Source organism: Desmodus rotundus, chromosome 1 (assembly GCF_022682495.2).
Source record: "Desmodus rotundus isolate HL8 chromosome 1, HLdesRot8A.1, whole genome shotgun sequence".
Taxonomy (NCBI): Eukaryota; Metazoa; Chordata; class Mammalia; order Chiroptera; family Phyllostomidae; genus Desmodus; species Desmodus rotundus.
Window position 1 is genome coordinate 47,365,195 of NC_071387.1, and position 18,820 is coordinate 47,384,014.

At 39.3% G+C, this 18,820-nt stretch overlaps 1 protein-coding gene across 15 annotated transcripts in view; it reads left to right on the forward strand.

The window, feature by feature from the left end:
• Positions 1–18,820, forward strand: part of TRPM3 (transient receptor potential cation channel subfamily M member 3) — a 495,102-nt gene that overhangs the window by 348,436 nt on the left and 127,846 nt on the right. For all 15 annotated transcript variants that reach the window (XM_053923808.2, XM_053923764.2, XM_053923757.2 and 12 more), the window contains one exon: positions 13,980–14,052. In XM_053923808.2, the coding sequence (XP_053779783.1) occupies positions 13,980–14,052 (73 nt within the window). The remainder of the gene's footprint in view (positions 1–13,979; positions 14,053–18,820) is intronic.

Consider the following 18,820-nt stretch of genomic DNA (forward strand, 5'->3'; position numbering starts at 1 on the left):
TCTTCTTGCTCCTCCTCACCGCTACACTTCCGCACTGAAACTCTAACTACCTCAAAAGTCCAGACCAAATTCTCACCTTCTCAATGAAGTCTTCTGTGTCACACCAGCTGGAAATGACCTTTGTCTCTTCAGCTACTACCTTCTTTCCCTAGTTACAGTTTTCATCACAGCATCCACATTTTTATAATGTTTCAGTCTTTCTCCCCAAATGTTTTTACTTGTGACACATGAACGTATGACATGGAACAATAAAGCTATCATGAGAGAGAGGAAAAAATTGCTGTTTGGGAGAAAAGCTATTCCTCCTAGTCATTTTTTTTAAATGTTAAAAATTCCAAAATCTTAGCCTGCAATTATTTGAAGAATTTTGACCCTGGAACAGTTAACAACTCTTGTTTACACAATAGGCAACAATGAGAGTATAGTCAATTATTCAATGGGAGGATACAGGGCTCGAGCCTGAATGGGCCCAAGGAGAAGGATTACTTGCTTTAGGGAGAAACAATAGAGCTGATACACTGAATCGTTCTTCCTTTGAATCAATTCTCTCTGAGCTTGAAAGAATAGGAAACTTTTCCAAATAAGGTTCATTTTCAGTTGGTGTAACATGACAGTGATGGGCTCTCTCTTTTACCATTTAACAAATGTCATTTCGGCCATTGCCAGGTCAGGAAACACAGCTTCGTTTTCAGTTTGTCAGCTGGTTTAAGGGAAAACTGGTTATAGAGAAAACCTACCAGGGATGGCTTTTGTCGCCCTTTGTGTTTCCATTCTCGTCATACGACAAAGGAGCCTCTTGCTTCTTATTCTTCTCAAGTGGCCCTAGAAAAAAAGCTGTGAAGGAGGCACAAATTGCAATCAAAACCTGAAAAAAACAGCAATAATGGCAGCATCTCCACACTGGGCATTGTGTAAATAAACAAGGATTTTTCTCTGCTGGAGGAACCGGGAGCCAAGCACCCAGGACAAGAACAGAAGGGCAACCCCCAGGGAGGCAAGCAAACTTGCAGGCAGAGGCAGGCCTGACTTCTGTTAAAGGTCTTTGTGATTTTCTCTTTTATGTGCCATTGCTTAAGACAAAAATATAATTGTGCATCTTCATGTGCAAATGTTTTCAAATATGTTAACTCAAACAAGCACACCAAATTCAGCATCATCTTGGGTCAGACACATATCCTGGGATGTGCTGGCCTTGGCCCAGCGTGTCCTTCAAATGTGGGTTTATGCACACATTTACAAAGCAGCCCAAAGCTTTTCTTTCTTACCCTCTCTCAGGCTAGGAATTTATTTTAAGCTGGCTCTAATGACAACAGGGCACATTCTTGACAGAACGGCAGCATCTGTTTTGCTCATGATTAGCCTGCAAGGCCGCAGTGAAGTGAGTCCTGACCCTTTACGAGCTGAGTACCCTTGCAGTGGTTGTAGGTTCTTTCACCATCACACCTTTGCCATAGACAGCTTTGCTGTGAACATTGGCTCCACGTAACTAATGGGCCATTGGCAATTTTGCTGTAGAAAGAAATAAAATAAGTGCTTGACAGTTTAACTGTTTTCTGTTTGGTTTTATTTCCTGATGAATCAACAGTCTTTGGTAGACTTAATGTATTAAAGCTAGTTGTCAGTATAGTTTTGTTTTTCTATTGACAAAGTTCGCACAGTTACTCCTGTTTTTATATTATATATACATCTTATCTAGCCCTCATAGTGGTCTATAGAGCGATAAGTAGGTATGGTGAAGGTGGTGTTAAACTAGTTAGCATTTCTTCCCGATGATAATGATTTGCCCCAAGAGTTCATTTCTTATTTTGAAACACGCCACACTGGGAGGAGAAAGAGAGACAAGGGCCCTCCTTCACTACATGGAGTTGAACCCACGTTTCCCATAGAAAGAAGACAGTGCTTTGGTACAATCCCCAAAATAAAGTTAGTTATTTGCACAGTATTACCATGAATCTATACACATTTTAAATAATCTTTTTAAATTCTGTGATTCATTTTTTCATGTTTCATTAATTTTTTTAATGCCCATCTTTTATTTGCCATGATTTTCTCTTTTTTAATGCCAAAATTGCCTTATGGTCAATTAGTAATGCAGCAAAAATGGCTGAGGCAAAGACGTCTATGGCAAAGACGTGTGTCTAGAATACAGCAGAAACAACGGATATACCTTAGAATTTAGCACTAAGCCTGTCCTGTCTTCACTGGTGAGACTGGGTATGGATCTTATGTGGAAAACTGATCAGTCTCTGGATGGGAAATAATGCAGAGATACACAGATGCATGAACCCAGACATTGAACATCTCAGACACCAGTCCTGCCCTTCCTGGACCCAATGAGGGCCTTCAGTCTCAGATATATTAACCCAAAATGAATTCCGACACTTGTTAAAGCTGGTAAGGAAACCTTTATTCAAGGGACACTACAATGGGGTTTTCAGGAGGGGAGAGACATTGGTCTCAACTCTGAATAGAATGAGGAAAAGTGGGGATTCATGGCCAAGAAGCACAGTGGAGTAGGTGTCAGTGGATGGAAAATCACTAAGGTGGTAGGGTGAGTCTAAACTAGCCTAACAGGATACTTGCTGAAGGCAGGCCCAGATATCTGATAGTATGTAGAAGGTGGTATAGAATGAGGAATTTGGTCAGATATCAAGGGTGATGGATACTAGGGTGGGGGATTCTCTATAAACTGACTTAACAGGATTCGTACTAAAACTGGGGAATGAGAAGATGAACAGGAAGACCCAAAAGTAAGAGCCTAGTAGAGGAGAAGGTTTGGAGGAGCCTGAGTAAACTTTGGTCAAGGAGAGAGTCTTTGTCATACGTGGTACTCATCTGAAAACTACTGGCCAGATTTGAACTCAGAAAGAAGGATTCATTCCACAAACATTCATTGAGCACCCACCATGTGCCAAGCACATAACTGGGTAACAGGGATGTAGAGAAAGAAGTAGTATCCTTCCCCTCCAAGAAATCAGAGGCTATTGAAGGAGGAAGATAAACAAATAGGAGATTGTGTCTTTGAGCTGGGTTGTCTGGGTAAATGACTTTCTGGCTGCATGGCCTTCCTTGTGGTATCTAAACTCTCTGGCCTCATGGTCACCAGCTGTAAAATGGGAATAATAACAGTGACTAAATTATTCATTTTTGTGGGACCGGCTGAAGTCATGTTGTGCAGTGCTTGCACAGTGTTTGACACATTGTAAATACACATAAGCCACCATAGTCATATTGCTGTCACTGATGTTGGCATTGTTTTGTTATAGTGTCAGCACTGCGATAGAGGTATATTCACATAATTCAAGTGGAGAACTGACACTTAACCAAGGTAAAGGATAATTAGAATTAAAATGGGCTTGCAGGGGATGATGCTTGAACTGTGTCGGAGAGGACATGGGGCAGATAGCCAAGTAGAGCTTCAGGGGCAAGAAATACCAGCAGAGAGGAGACAGTGGGAGCAGGCCCAGGAACATGCCAAGGATAGCAAACACGTGGGAAGGGAATTAATTATTGAGCCCATGCCAAATACTAGAAACTGTGCTGTATGATTTAGAAAGATGATCCCACATAAAGCCCTGCGATAGTCCTTTAGACAAAGAGTTAGCCCTAATAGGAAGAAACCAAGACTCAGGGAGGCACAGTAGCACCTCATGTCTAATAACTGTCATGATTCACTTCCGAGTCTGTGTGCTTCTAAAGCTCATAGTCTGTACACACTGTGCCCTCTCTGAGCCAGAGCACAAAGTGGGTCCAGATTTCAGGAGGGTTGTGGGGGCCATGGACAATGAGAACTCAAGGGCTAGAGCAGTGTTCACAGTAAGGGGTTTGGGTGTTGTCCTGCTCCAGGGTCACTGATGAGTTATTATGATACTGAGAGTGACAGATTTCCCTAAATAGAGGTAGGGTTGCCAGGCGCCACTTAACTAATTTTAGAGACCTAACAGCTGGGTGTATAATAAGCTGAGTATCAACAATGTGGTATGGGTGGCATGGAGCAGAGGGGATGGTGCCATGGTTCAGCAACACAAAAGGGGAACATTTAAAAACTGGTAATTTGTTTGACTTTTTTAGATTCCATGTATAAGTGAAATTATATAATATTCGTCTTTGTCTGACTTACGTCATTTAACATAATGGCCTTAATGTCCATCCTTGTTGTCACAATGTTACAGAACAGACAGTGCTGCTGCAGAACAGTCAGTGGGCTTCTACTGCTCGCCGCCTATAGACAAAACTCTGGAGTCAGAAGTTGGGTGAAAAAGAAAAGACGTTGTTTATCTAAAGGCCATACAGTTTTGGAATAATAGCAAGTTTCTGCCTCAGAGCCCCGCTCCCTTTAAACCCAAAGATAAATAACCCTGCCACCCTCTGCCAGGCCAGACCAGTTCCAGGAAGTGTCTGGAATCCCTTTTCCCATTTTAAAAGTACCATCCTTTGGGGAACGCAGGTGGCTGTAATATGTTCATCCAGGCTGCTTGGCAGGTTCCTGGTCACGGTTCAGCTCCAGGCGTCTCTCATGAGTCTGTGTGCATCTGGCAGGGCAGGCAGCACAGGACCAGCCAGCGCAGGACCAGCCAGCACTGTGCAAGAGGGGTGCTGGAAATGCTGCTGGACCACATGGTCTTGGGGGCCTGCAGTCTCAGGAACTGGAGCTCCCTGTGGCTGACTGAGCTAATGAGGGGAGAAGAAAGACCACATGTTTCCCAGCACATTCCATTTTAAAGACTCAGCCCAGAAATCTATGCACTATGGAGCATCCAGCATTTCAACCAATGTGCACCGTTGTGCTCCATGTTTGTCAGCTCCCCAGTGTCTTGGACCCTCTTCCAGCTGCCATTTTGCAGAAGGGGACAGAGTTTCCCGACTATGCACAGGGACACAAGTGTCACGGTGCAAGGTCAGGTGTTCCCAACCCCAGCTCACGCAGGCTCTGTACAAGCTCCCTCCAGTTACGTCTCAAGCTCACCAGTTGCACGCAACCACCTTGCCTTTGTTTACAGTTGCATTGGGCAGCCTCCTCTGCAGCAGTGCCTCCCATCTCCTCCTGGGGAAGTGGGCTTTTTCTCCAGCTGCCTCCAGCTGCCACTTCAATCCACCACCTCGGAGATTCTCTCCATCACCTCCCTTTTCCCAGGGGCGGGGGGTAGCCTCTTATGCAGTATTGTGGGGGTCCCCCCTCTGCCCTCTGCTCCCCAGTGATCTGGCCTGACCCACCCTGTTACAATAAAGGACAGGATTTACTTCTTTCCCATAACTGAATAATATTCCATTGTATACACGCACATGCCACATCTTTATCCATTTATCTGTTCCTGGACATTGGTTGTTTTCATAGCCTGGCTATTGTAATACCATGATAAACACAGAGTGCAGATATCTTTTTAATATCTTATTTTCATATTCTTTAGATGTATACCTAGAAGTGGGATTGCTGAATCATGTGGTTAATTCACTCTACAGTAGTAATCATATCATGATATATAAATGTGCCAAATCAATTCAAATGTACCTTAGACTTAAACAATGTCACGTGTCAATTATATGCAGTTAAAAATGGCAATCGGCCCTAAACTACTGAATAAAGTAACTGGAAATATCTTCACATGCTACCATCCACAAAAATCTAGGTCCCTTCTTGGGGTGAGGGAGCAACAGGGACACAATGTATCGGGTAGGAAGCTGAAACTGCAAGATAACCCCAATGCTGATCTGATTTTTGCTACTTTGAGCCTGAAGAAAGAAATTCTGTGACCTCTAGAGCTAAAAGGAGTCCCTATAATCACTTAATCAGTTATTTGTTATTGATTTTTATAGATGATCAAACCAAAAGTCAGAAAAGTGAGGTGAAAAGAGTCTTTTGAGATGGGATATCTGCCGTATGACACAGACTTCATCCTGTCAGCCGTACGAAGAAAACCCAGGAGTCTGAAAGTACCCACACAGTCTGAAATAGGCATTTTCCTCCAAAATGTTTCCTGTGACCCTCCCTAGCTGAGTCTTTCACAGGCTCTGAAATGAGTGTTAGTTAAACGGCTCTCTTCCACTGCTCCCCCAGGAAAGGTACAGAAAGCAAGTATGGACAAAAGCTTACATGCCCTGCTTTCAAGATGTTTGTATTCCTTACAGCTGGGCAGGAAGGGAAGGAAAAGTGAAATGTAACCTTTCCTAAAGTGAGAAAAGAATCCAGAATGTTATTCTCCTTATCCTCAATGACCTCCGTCACTAGCTCAGACTCAGGGTTGCTCTGTACAAGGGGAAGGGTGAGATTGGCCCAGCAATAAGTGGTGTGACTTCTAGTGGGCAGGTTCCCAGAGAGGTGAACCAAGGGCATCTGGTACGCCCACCTTACAAACAGTCAACAAGATTATCGCCAGGGAAACTAGACTGGCTTGAGAAGGGAGGCAAGACACCTTCTCTGTCTACAGCACTTTATGGCACCTTCTTGGCAACTCTCACCTGGAGAGATCACAAAGAAGTAGTTGGACTGCAGAAGTATGTGATATCTTAATAACTACAACAGGAAGTCAGAAAATATATATAGTTTTATTCTGTTAGGATAAAAAATATGATAAAACAGCCAAAACACAACCCACTAACAATTTTTGCAACCTAATAAGCCCATATGGTGTTGGCCTGTAAGACCCATCTGCTGCCCCACATATTCTGCTCACAGAGATGTCTACGTGTTTTCCTGAGCTGGAAAATATTACCTTGGGTCACACTGAATTTCCGTCCATCTGGTTGGCTGACAAGATGGTAGGTGACAAATATGCTTGATTCTGCTAGCCAAGGCCATAACATATATAAAGAAACTTCTAGAAATTCTGTTGCTGGACTTCTGGCATCTGCAGGCACCCACTGAGGTACAGTGCATAGTTATATAATAAATGAAAGAGGTACCAGCAGCTGTCAGGAAAGGAACTGAAAGCAGGAGATAGCCGATGACAGGCTGTCATCTAGTTCCAACCCCCAGAAAGCACCACTGAAATTTCTCTAAAGAATTCATAGATGAGGAATTTAGCCCATTCCTATTTTTTTCCTTCACCATAAAATCAGCTGGGCCACTTTTTCCTGTCTTCTCTATATGTCACCTTAGAATCCCAAAGTGCTGGGGGGGGTTTCACTATAAAGGATATATCAATCATGGATCCAGAGAGCCTGGTTGAGTTCCTGACACATATTTAACAATTTCCTGACTGTGACCTGACATACATGCTTTAAAAAAAGGATCCAAACCTCATGCTCATCGAATGGTTTTATTTGCACCATCCAGTTGTTTCAGCCAGTGCTGCCCTGGGACCTACACAGCATTCAAAGGGCCAAAGTAAAAATCAAGAAATTGAAATTGGAAGAGAGTGATAAGGTTAATCTGGTTTTTAAGACTCCTTTTAAAAAAAAAAAAAAAAAAAAAAAAAAAACAAGCACCTAAACTCATCCCGATAGTTGGTAGTGGTGCAAGTAGAGAGAGAACAAGAGATGATCCTGCCCGTAGCTCCTCTGTGTCCAGGTGTGAAGGCCGCACTGTCAGCACATGCATGCATCTGCGTTTTCAATTACCACTTTGCTACAGCCAGCTTCATGAGAGCTGCCTTCCTCTCTTCAGCCATTACAGCAAATCTGGTTCAAGGACAACACAAGCTTCCTTTACTTTAACTAGCTTTTTTGTGCTTAACATACTCGCTTCTAGCTGTGAGGCAACTTGTGACAAGAGCACCAAACTTCTGAGACTCTATGCTAAAGACAGAATGCCAAATACAGAACAGGATCTATATGCAAAGATGCTCATTAGATCGTTGTTTCTATCAAAGATTTAGACATAACAGAGGTACTGGTAAGTGAGCTATACACATGCATTGAACAAAGTATTCTGTAGATATTGAAAATAATGTTTTTGAAGAGTTCCCAATAATACAAGAAAGTGCTTAATTATAATGCTAACAGAAAAGAAAATAATGCAAAATAGAAATTCACAAATATGGCCCCCCACACACACATACATACATACTATGCTTATCAAAAAAAAAGAAAAGAAAAGAAAAAGAGAAAATTACAGGAAATATACCAAAATATCATCAGGGGTTGTCTTTAAGTTTGGATTTGGAAATTATTTTCCATTTGACTTTTTCTAAACTTTCTACAATTTCTAATGATAATCATGCATTGTTTTTATAATAAGAAAAAAAATTTTTTCTTGTATTGGAACCAGTGGGCTTCTGCATTTGTTAACTGGAGAGACAAACTCTAGTGTTCTTAGATCACAGTGGGGGTAAAAAACAGAAAAGGGAGACAAGGATTAGAATCAGATAAGCAAAACTTCCTCCATTCTCTGGCACTCTTCATTAATTGCCAAGTTCATGCATGAAGGTCCCTTAAGACCGCATGAGGTTCAGTGGTAATTAAGGTGCGCTTTAATCTAGAAGACAATCTATTACTGGAAGTAATCTAAATTGAGTTGTGTACTAAGGGTAGAAGGAACACACTTTTAAAATAAACTGGCAAAAATTATATAATAAAATATCCTTTTGAAAGTCAAATAATCACTTATTTATCTAATGTGTAAATTTATACATCACAGTCTTTTCAAAGTAGGACACCATAGAATTATATTAATTCCATCAATTTCTATCTCAATACCATCACTTTTTATTCACCCATTTCAATATGAAACTGAGCCTTACTTACAAAATATTACATGGAAAGTCAATGTATAGTTTATATGGAACTTGATAACAAATAATTAAACTTATTTGATAACAATTTTCTGACAAAAATTTTCAATATCACTTTCCACTGATCTTTGGTTTGCTCATTTCCAGGTGCGTTTGAATTTCCTCTGATTTTTCTCCCCTCCTCCATAAAAATCAGCATGTCCATTTCTAAAAGCCAGTACTTCCTCAAAATGTTAACTTTATGAATTTTGTCAACCAATGGGAATTCATTTTCTCAAGTGCCTGGAATCAAATACAGTGTGTTCTGAGTGCATAGTATTCTATTCACCAGGTTGCATCGTTCTCTTCCCCGTACAGTGACTTTTCTTGTGCCAAACTAACAAACGAGGCCCATGTCTATTTAAAGGCCTTTTGTATGACCATCCAGGATTCCTGTTTAGATCCCTTCCAGGGTCTTGTATCAGTCTATATCTCTATAAACATGGATTTTTACATTTTATATTAATCATTCAATTGTTTCAAATTATCCTGAATATTAATAATTCACCTGAGAAGCATTCTGCTAAGCTAGTGATTTTGCAAAGTCATCGCACTGTGGTGACTAAATTACCTATGGGTCTACTTCTCCCCCTCCCCTCCTGCTCCTCAGGCTGATCCTCAGGAAACGCCTCTAGGTTTTTCAAAGAAACTGAATGAGTAAATACATTTTAGAGATGTTTCTCTTAAGAAAGTTCCAATTGTTTGTATGAAAACTAATACAATAATTAATAAATACTAATCCAAGAATAGACTCTCTGTTTTACATACTCACAAGTATAAACCTACTTTTGCCCCACCCTGTATAATGTCTTTAAGCCTTTGGTTAACATTATAAGTGGACTTTTATAAATTTCTAAAACAAAAATTAATAGGACTTTACTGATTATCCATTGTGTAGCTATGCTATTTGTCTAAAGTTCTCAGGTGTGTTACAAGCCATTTGTCAAACTCAAATATCATCTCTTACACATCTAACACACCAGTAACTGGTTGTGGAATATTCCCTTCTGTTTCTGAAAGAATGAGCTGAAATATGGCTTATAGATGTTTTTTGGTTTAATATAATGGTTATTTTCATTTTCAAAAGTTCACTTAAATCTCCATGCCTCTTTTCACAGATTCATTGCTCACTGTGACATAAACATAAATCACAAATTAAGCTAATTCATAGACCTTGAAAGGGGGTCAGTTTAATTTTCCCAATTCTTTTTCTATACCCTCATCTTGTCCAACTATAAGACTTGCTAGACTTTAGAAGTGGTAAGTCCATGATTCGTTCAGTCCCACGTGTCTGCTGGTTGGCTTTGTGAAGGGTGCTCGCTACAAAATTAAAGACAGAAGTGGCACGTAATTTCACTGTGTATCTCTTTATACTATTGGGATTTTATCTATGCAAATACAATGTTTTAAAGGAAAAGGAAGGTGTAGAAGGGAAATGATAAAAAATATATGAAAATAGAAAACATAAAATAATATGGAAGAATAAGACAAAAAATCAATAATCATATTAAATGTAACTAGATTCTTTTCTGCCTTTAAGAGATAGATATTCTGATTTAGTTTTTTTTAATCTAGCAGTGCTGCTTCCAAGATAGGAACCTGAAACAAAATGACAACAGAAAAGGGACAAATACCCAAATGCAATAATGTACCAAACAAATCCTAACCCCCCATAGAAGAATGTGTGACAATTACAATGATACTGTAAAATAAGATATAATACAAAGCAACAGCATTAAATAGGAAAGGGGGATATTATATGCTGGTAGAAAGTATCATCCACCAAGAAGAGACTGCCATGAACCTTTATACATTCTTTAAAAGCTTCAAAACATACAAAGCAAAGACTGTTTACTTTCAAGGAATAGTAGTGAAGTGTATAATCTTAATAGGAGATTTTTAACATGCCTATTAGAGATAAGAAATAAGTAAATGTGTAGAGTATTTAAATAAAAAGTTAGTAAGTATAATCCATGAATATTGAGATTGTATATTTTCTTCAAACAAAATAGCACATTTGCAGAACGTTACAAATATACGTACACATTCTAATATTTTAAGAGAAAATAAACTGCATATATCTAAAATGAATGAAAATGGTATAAAGCATGTAAAATCATGTGAGATATAGAATCTTAAGTGCATGTGTTAGAAAACAAGAAAGAATAAAAAACAAAAAATAAAATTAAATATATATATTTACAAAGAATAAAAATAAATTTGCTAAAAAGTCAACTCAAATTTCTAAGAAAAGAATGGCTAAGGCAGCAAATTAGAAGAACTGAATGGATAATAATAAAAACAGAGAATAATATTTAAATTGTAAATATAATATTGAGCAATAAAATGAAAACCTGATTCTTTGAAATTACCATGATTTTGATCAAGTGAAAAATAAAGAGGAGTGGCCCTGGCCCATGTGGCTCAGTTGGTTGGAGCATCATTCCATAATCGAAAGGTTGCAGGTTCAATTCCCACTTAGGGCACGTGCCTAGGGAGTGGGTTTCATCCCCGGTCTGGGCGCTTACCATCCCTGGTCCAGGCTCAGACAGAAGGTAACTGACCAGTGTTTCTCTGTCACATTGATGTTTCACTCTCTCCCTTCCTTTCTCTCTAAAAGCAATGAAAACGTGTATTCAGGTGAGTATAAAAATTTGTTAAAAATCAAGAGGAATAGATAATTGCCATATAACTCTAAATATAGAGGAGATTATTTAAATAGTAAGAGAATTCTAACTACAACTATATATCAATAAATTTGAAAATCTACATAAAATGTTTGCTTATCCAGGAAAACATATGAAATTGAGCCAAGGAGAGGCAGAAAATCTAAACTGATCAATAACTTGAAAAACTTATTAAAAAGATCGACTATCTATCTCTAAAAATGCATCAGTGCTAGTTTATAACTGTCCTACTAAATGTGCCAGAAGCGAGATTCTTTGTTATATAAACTATCCCAGAACTGAACTAAATGAAGCTTCCCAATTCATAGTGAAAATTAGTGCGGCTCCGGTACCAAAACCAGTCAAGTCTGTGACATGTACCAGCCTCACTTACAAACATAGCTGCAAAGATCCCAAATAAAATATCAGCAAATAAATCCAGTGCTATTAAAGAATAACAAATCAAAACCAAGGAATTTTGTATCAACCTCTCATACTTTAAAACTACTATTTTGATTCACATTCCCGCCTGATTTGCTGCATCTCTGCCAACACTGGGGATTGGTAGGAGAAAACTCTGGTTTTCTTGTTTAGTGTTTTTTTTTTTTAATTTGAAATTTCAATCTTTAAATTTCAAATTAAAAAGCTTTACAGTAGTGATGAACATGTAATATCTCAGGTCAGTTCAAAGCAAAATTATGAAATAAATTTTATCTTTGCATCCTCCAGCCTGTTTCTGGTGCTTCCTTTCCCTCTTTCTAGAGTCCATACAATCCCTTTTCAGGCTCTTTGACAGACAACAGCACATGCACCCAGGTCTCCACTTTCCCACCCTAAAATCTTTTAGAAAGCCTGCATTATACACCCTCTTTACCTCTCCTCAAGTCAGTCTCCAGGAAAGCCTGGTAATCTCACATTGTAGGGTAAATCTGATTTATGTATTTGCTGCCTCAGGAGAATTTGCATCTGAAATGTAGCCTCTAATTAGACAATGAAAATTTACCAACCTGCAGAACACTTAGGTCCTATGTTTGAGGAATTCCATTTAATGCCTAATTTCTGAATTCTTCTAAAACGCGAGCTCAGATGTTATCCTGATGCTTCAGCCTGCTATACAATAATGTCCTTCAGACTACAGCCAGCCCAGTTTAGAGAGTTAAAGAGTTAGCCAAAATCCCACTTCTACCCCCTGGCTCTTAATCCAGTGAACCCAAACTTTCTTCCCGTGAGTGCAGAGCAGATAAAAGCTGCCTCTTGTTTCCCAGGTGAATTCTGTGGGGGCATCGAGAGCTATTTGGGGCAGTGTCCCAGTGGTACTTGGGCCAAACTTATGGTTGGGCAGAAGCAGATTTAACTCCACCCGATGATGGTCCTTACCAGGGGCCACAACTGTGACTCTTGAGCCAAACACAGTACACAGATGAATTTTGTCTGGTTCTTACATTTTTTACATTTTTTAGCTCAAATGCCTGTGAAGGCATTTCCTCTTGCAATCTCTGCTTTATACTCATCTGAGGACATAAACTGATACAAAAGAATTCGGCATCCCACAAGAGCCCATATGTTCTTCTCCTCACTTCTTCCCAATGTTTAAGGCACAAGACAAAAGGTGAGATCTACTGGATTCCAGTCACAGCTGTCCTTCTAACCAGTAGTTGCCCGTAAGCACTGGGTCTCTGCCTCTGAGTAGTGGACCAGGAAACTCCTAAGGCAACTGATAGTTTAACAGTCTGTGGTCTGTGTCCGTGCTCTCCACCATAGTAGCAAGGCTTAGAATTATACATTAGCAAATTGTATACAGTCCACTTTCTATGTAGTTGGGAATAGGCAAGTACTACTGTTCCCATTTATAGACAGGGAAACTCAAAGCCTAAAGCAGTTGAACACAATAGCAGTTCAATGTAGAATTTTTTTTTAATCTTTCGGCTTCCTTAAGTAGCTTCCCTCTGGCTTAGAAAAAAATCTTTATTGTTCTTAAGCACTGTTTTGGGACTTTGTATTAATCCAACGTGTATTAATTATTCCCCAGAGAATACTTTTCTCCCCTAGATGTACTGATAAATTATTCTCAAGAGGTTTCAAGGTTATTGAGAGGACTGGAGGATCTAGAAGCATCAGAATGTTGAAAACCTTGAGTAACTATTGCCGAGGAGTAAGTGTAGGGACGGCTAAATTGCACCCCCACACACACGCACACACCTAATGGAGCCATTTACTGAAGGGCATACTACTAACTAGCGATTTTTAAACACCTAGTTTCTCATCTCGTAGTTTACATTGTGGTTTACACATGTCTGTAAATCCAGCAAGTTTTAATTTACAAACTGAAATGTTAGAAGAGGACATTTTCCTTGGTTTCCGGTTTCTCCTCATTGAAACCATAATCAGTGCAATTATCCAAGATGGTTTCTGTCGGGGGGCTGCTGGGGCATTTCCCTCTTAATGAACTGCAGGGCCATCTAATTGAATTCTTGCTATGTATGCTTTTCCCGTGGTTAAGAATCTACCTTCCAGATATTAAAATGGTCTGTTCAGATATGGTCTCATTGATTTAATTTCTCTTGGGGGCAAAGTGCATTGCTAATGGCCGTGTCTCAAATTGCAGATTACGGTGTTTCGGATGGGATCGGAAGGACACCAGGACATAGATTTAGCTATCCTGACAGCTTTGCTCAAAGGTAAGAGAGTCTGTGGGTCCAGAAAGTGCAAACGTAACCTAAGTGGATTAACACAGCAACCTGTGTCTCTAATAGTGGATATAATTCGAAATGATACCATTACACGGCCAATTGTGGACAACACAGGGACCTCTCCTGTAAGACATACTCCGGCTATTCAATTCTTCTATAATGGAGCTGTTACAGAATGACTCGATTTCATAAAATTTAGATATTTTACAATTTAGTCATGTCCACTGAATCATAAAAATATACAAAGACTAATGTAATGTGTAACACACTAAGTTCCTGAGGTTATTTAATAATTATTGCCCTATCTACTTTCAAAATTCACTTAATATAGCATAGACAATAGATAGCTAGACATAGAGGTATCATAATATATTAACATGGAAAATCAAAACCATTTAGAGCAATAGAGAAAGAAACCAAAAAAGTAGGCTACTGTACTTGTTATAATTAAGCATTAAATTTAACTCTAAGTTTCTTCAAAGTGAGGTGAAAACAGAAATGCCTGGAGTGAATGGTTTTCCTGTGTAAGGGGGCTGTTGGTGTTTGTCCTGTTTCCAGTCCCAACATTATAAAGAGATCTCACTGCACGTCCTCATGCTTGCAGCCAGGTGCCAGAGAAGATCGTTTTTCTCCAACCTCTACAGATCAAATCCTGCCCTAACGCCCCTTAGTAGGCATTTTGCATTTGGATAATGATGTTCAGTATGAAAGTGAACAGAAAGAAGTTGCCTCTGTTTAGGACTGAAATGAAACCCGGAGCTACAAGATGAAGCAAAACCACAGACGTTTCGAATGTGGTTCTGGGTTAGAGAGTCTCCCACATTCCCCCCGAGCCCCACATTTCGAATGTGGTTCTGGGTTAGAGAGTCTCCCACATTCCCCCCGAGCCCCACACTTCACCTGCTGCAGCACTTGTCACACGGCTGGCCACTCCCTGTGTGTAAGCCTCCTTAGATGACAAGCTCTGTGAGGGCAGAGAAGGCGTCTTGTCCATGACGGCTCTCTCAGCATCTCACGTAATCTACACCACACAGCATGTGTTCAACCAATTCTGGTGAACAAATGAAGGAATGAATGGATGAATGGATGACTTAATGATTCAGTGATAGATTCCAAAATTAAAACTCAGAATGGCAGCCACTGTATTCTATTTTCCCATCTACCTACTCTTCTTCCACTGTTAATATTTTCTCGACTACCTATCATATGGCAGTCACTATGCTAATGGCTAAGCTTTTTACAAATACTGTAAACATTAATTGTTGCAACAACTATATCATGTAGAAGCTGTTTTTAATTCCCATTTACAGATGGGGCCAGTGAGCTATAAGAGGTTAAGTAACTTGCTCGAGGTTACCATTCCTAATTAGTAAGCCTGGACTTCCAAGTATGTCGAACTCTTAGTGTACCTCGTGACCCCTTTGACCATAGAAGCAGATCTTCTCCGTCTACTCCCCAAATTAGATATGCACACTTTTTCACAATTCTGATCACATTTCAGGAAGTTCACAACCCTAGGAAGCGTGTGATGTGTCCCACCCAGGTTGAGAATCTCTGCGCTAAAGCGTTCGGTTCCAACAGACTAAGAAACACATACATGCAAAAGAATTAAGGGACCTGCGTGGGCTGAACCACAAAGCAAACCCTGGGTCTCCTTCTCCATTTATCACACAAAATTAAAAGTTTGAATCCTTACATAAAAATAAGAAAATGTAATAAAGCTGATAACTAACACTTATTGAGGACTTGCTAAGTGCCCAACACTCTATTAGGTGCATTCTATGTATAAATTCACTTAATCCACACAACTGTGTGATGACCAGTTTATGACGAGGCCCAATTTATAGACAAGGAAATTCAACAATTAGGTCACACGCCCACGCCAGACAGCCTGACCCCATAGGCCTCACTTACATGTACCAGCCCGGCATGCCCATTGGTGCTAAGTGGAGCACCATACCACTTGAACCAAACTCACAGCAAATGGAAAAGTGACCTCTTTATTAGTTAAAACATATTAAGCATCATATTATCTTCTATTGAAAACATTTTCTTCTTCTTTCACTAATTTGTGACTTAAAACTGTGCTTCTCCTCTGATCAGTCTTAAAATATTTTTGTAATATAGTTGTCTCCTGACGGTTCATAACAGATCATATGAAATGTATTTTATATTATAAGCAATTAGTTATACATATGTGTTCAGAAAACTGAAATTACGGTACATGAAGTAATGTTTCCATTGACTGTAGGTAATGAAAGGGGTATTTTCTATTCTCTTTAACGCTGATTATAGCCCACTAAATTGATTTCATGACCTACTAATGGATCACAGCCTGAAGTTTAAAAAACACTGCTACAGGAGATTAAAGGAAATTATGATTGCTCTAAAAAATTAACATTTTAATCATTATAATGAACCTTATTTATGCAACAGTTGATGCTAATTGGAATTTATGCCATTAAAAAATTATGATGTGTCAACTCTATTTCATGAAGGCTTTTAACCGCTCTCCGATTTTGACCCAGTTGGTTTGTGAAGTATTCCAAGCATATACTTTTGCTGACTCTACCTTAGAGGCCAAGAGCATACTTACATCTGTTTCAAATTCTTTAAGTTATTAAATTATTCTTCCTATGTATTTTTATATGCCTGAGCAGGTAATATTGTTTACACTTAATTTTTCTACAATCATACTTAGTTTTCAATTATCTATGCATGAGGAATCTTCGTATAGTACATTATTAGTTCTCTCCATCATCTGAGAAAATTAAAAGTTAGATAAGAGGGGGAGGAGAGAGCTGTGAGACTAACCCCTAGTTGGTCCATATTTCCAGAGCCTGTGGGGAGTGGAAGGCGGACAGAGAGGAAACCAGGTGGCTGTGGGGAAAATACACCTTTGCCGTCTCCTGTTTCTCATCCCGTGGGGTTTTATTTTCCTCTGGATCTGTTAGTATTCAAGGATACTGTTTATATGATACAGACTTACTGGGTATCTGTTCAAAACTGAAGAGAAGAAGAAGTCCATTAATGCTGTTACAAAGATCTAGGAATCATTTGTGTCTTCAAATGCTGACCTGAGTAGCTTTGGGGAACAGGTGATGTCACATTTGCCGTCCACATTAAGGTAACCACTCTCCAAGAGTGGGGGTCTGAGGCTGGAGGCTACACCCTTCTCCACCTCTTCTGTTCTCCCCCCACCACCACCGCACATCCAGGAGGACCCCAGGGACTGGCACAGAGTAGAGTCGCCAGGGAAAACACAGGACATTGAATGTTCAGATAAACAACAAATTTTCAGGATAAGCAAGGCCCAAATATTGCATGGGACATACTTATACTAAAAATATTGTTCATTATTTTTTATCTGAAATTCAAACTTAATTGGGAGTCCTATATTCTTCTGTGCTAACTCAGGCTACTAACCTACTCAGCAGAGGTCTGACACCTTAAGAGGTTCTACTGGAAAAGTGCTCAAGAATCTAGGGAGGTCACCTTGTTCCTCTGCCTGCTTCCATCCCTCAGCCAGGCCCTGCCTAAGTCATAGCAACCAGAGAAAACTGCCACTGGAAAAGACCCCAGACTTATCTTAAGCTATTGGATGCCTACCAACACGCTCTCCCAGGCACCTCATACTATCTGTGTGTCTCACACGGCAGCATAAACCTCTCACCTCCAGGCTCAATAACGCCAGATAACATCTGCTCATAGCAGAAGTTATTGTAAGTGGTGCTTGATGCTTTCTATGGATAAGATTGTTCCCAATTTTCTCTTCATTTATTCTTATGCACCTTGGAAGTCGAATCGTGTGGGTGCACACTCTCATACCGATACACATGCACTCAAGTGCAATAGGAGATGATCACTGTCCTCCCTAAATGAGGAACTTTTTCCTTTGGGTTTAATCTTCATTGGCAAGTAAGTGACCAGCAGCATGGGGAGAGGGTAAACTTTACTGCTTACTTTTTTCTGGAAAGCAATTTAAAAGAGCTAAAAGAGAGCGCAAATAATATGTTTCTACACAAAACTATCCAGGTCATCAAAAACTAGGAAAAGTCTGAGAAATAGTCACAGCCTAAGGAGAGACGGTGACCAAATGTAATGTGGCTTCTTGGGTGGGGTCCTTGAACAGAGTAAGAAAAGTATTAGGTTAAAAATAAGAAAATCAGATAGAAGAGGAGGAAGCATCTTGTGTAATTAACTGTAAAGCTCAAGTACATGTATAGTCAAACTACTATAACATGCACAGGCAGTATTTAACATAAAGTAGCTACATAAATCACATAAACATGTATAATAGCTGACTACTATTGATCTAAAAAATGATTGGAAATACCATTAGAGAATCTCAGCAAGAGATATATGAATGCAGAGTTAACAGAAAATAAATTGTAGAAGATTCAATTTCCCTATGGAGTTAAAGTCACCTCAGAGAAAATTACCTAGTTTCTACTATTTTATTTCACACATTTTAGTTCTTCAGACATAATTATGCTAATCAATAACTAATAAACTAATTAATTACTTTTAGCTTCTTTAGTAGGGGAAGACAACTTCTTTTTAAGATATGCTTTTGTAAGTCTGTTCAAACCATAAAGAAAAAAGTTTGAAATAAAATTCAAATGCCAACTTGAAACTACTACAAAGTAATATTGAATATAAACTGTAATTGAAAAATAAAATGTCAAAAGCCAAAAAAATAGCCAATATGTTCTAACTTTAGAAAAATTTCAAGAATGCCATTGATTAGATTATA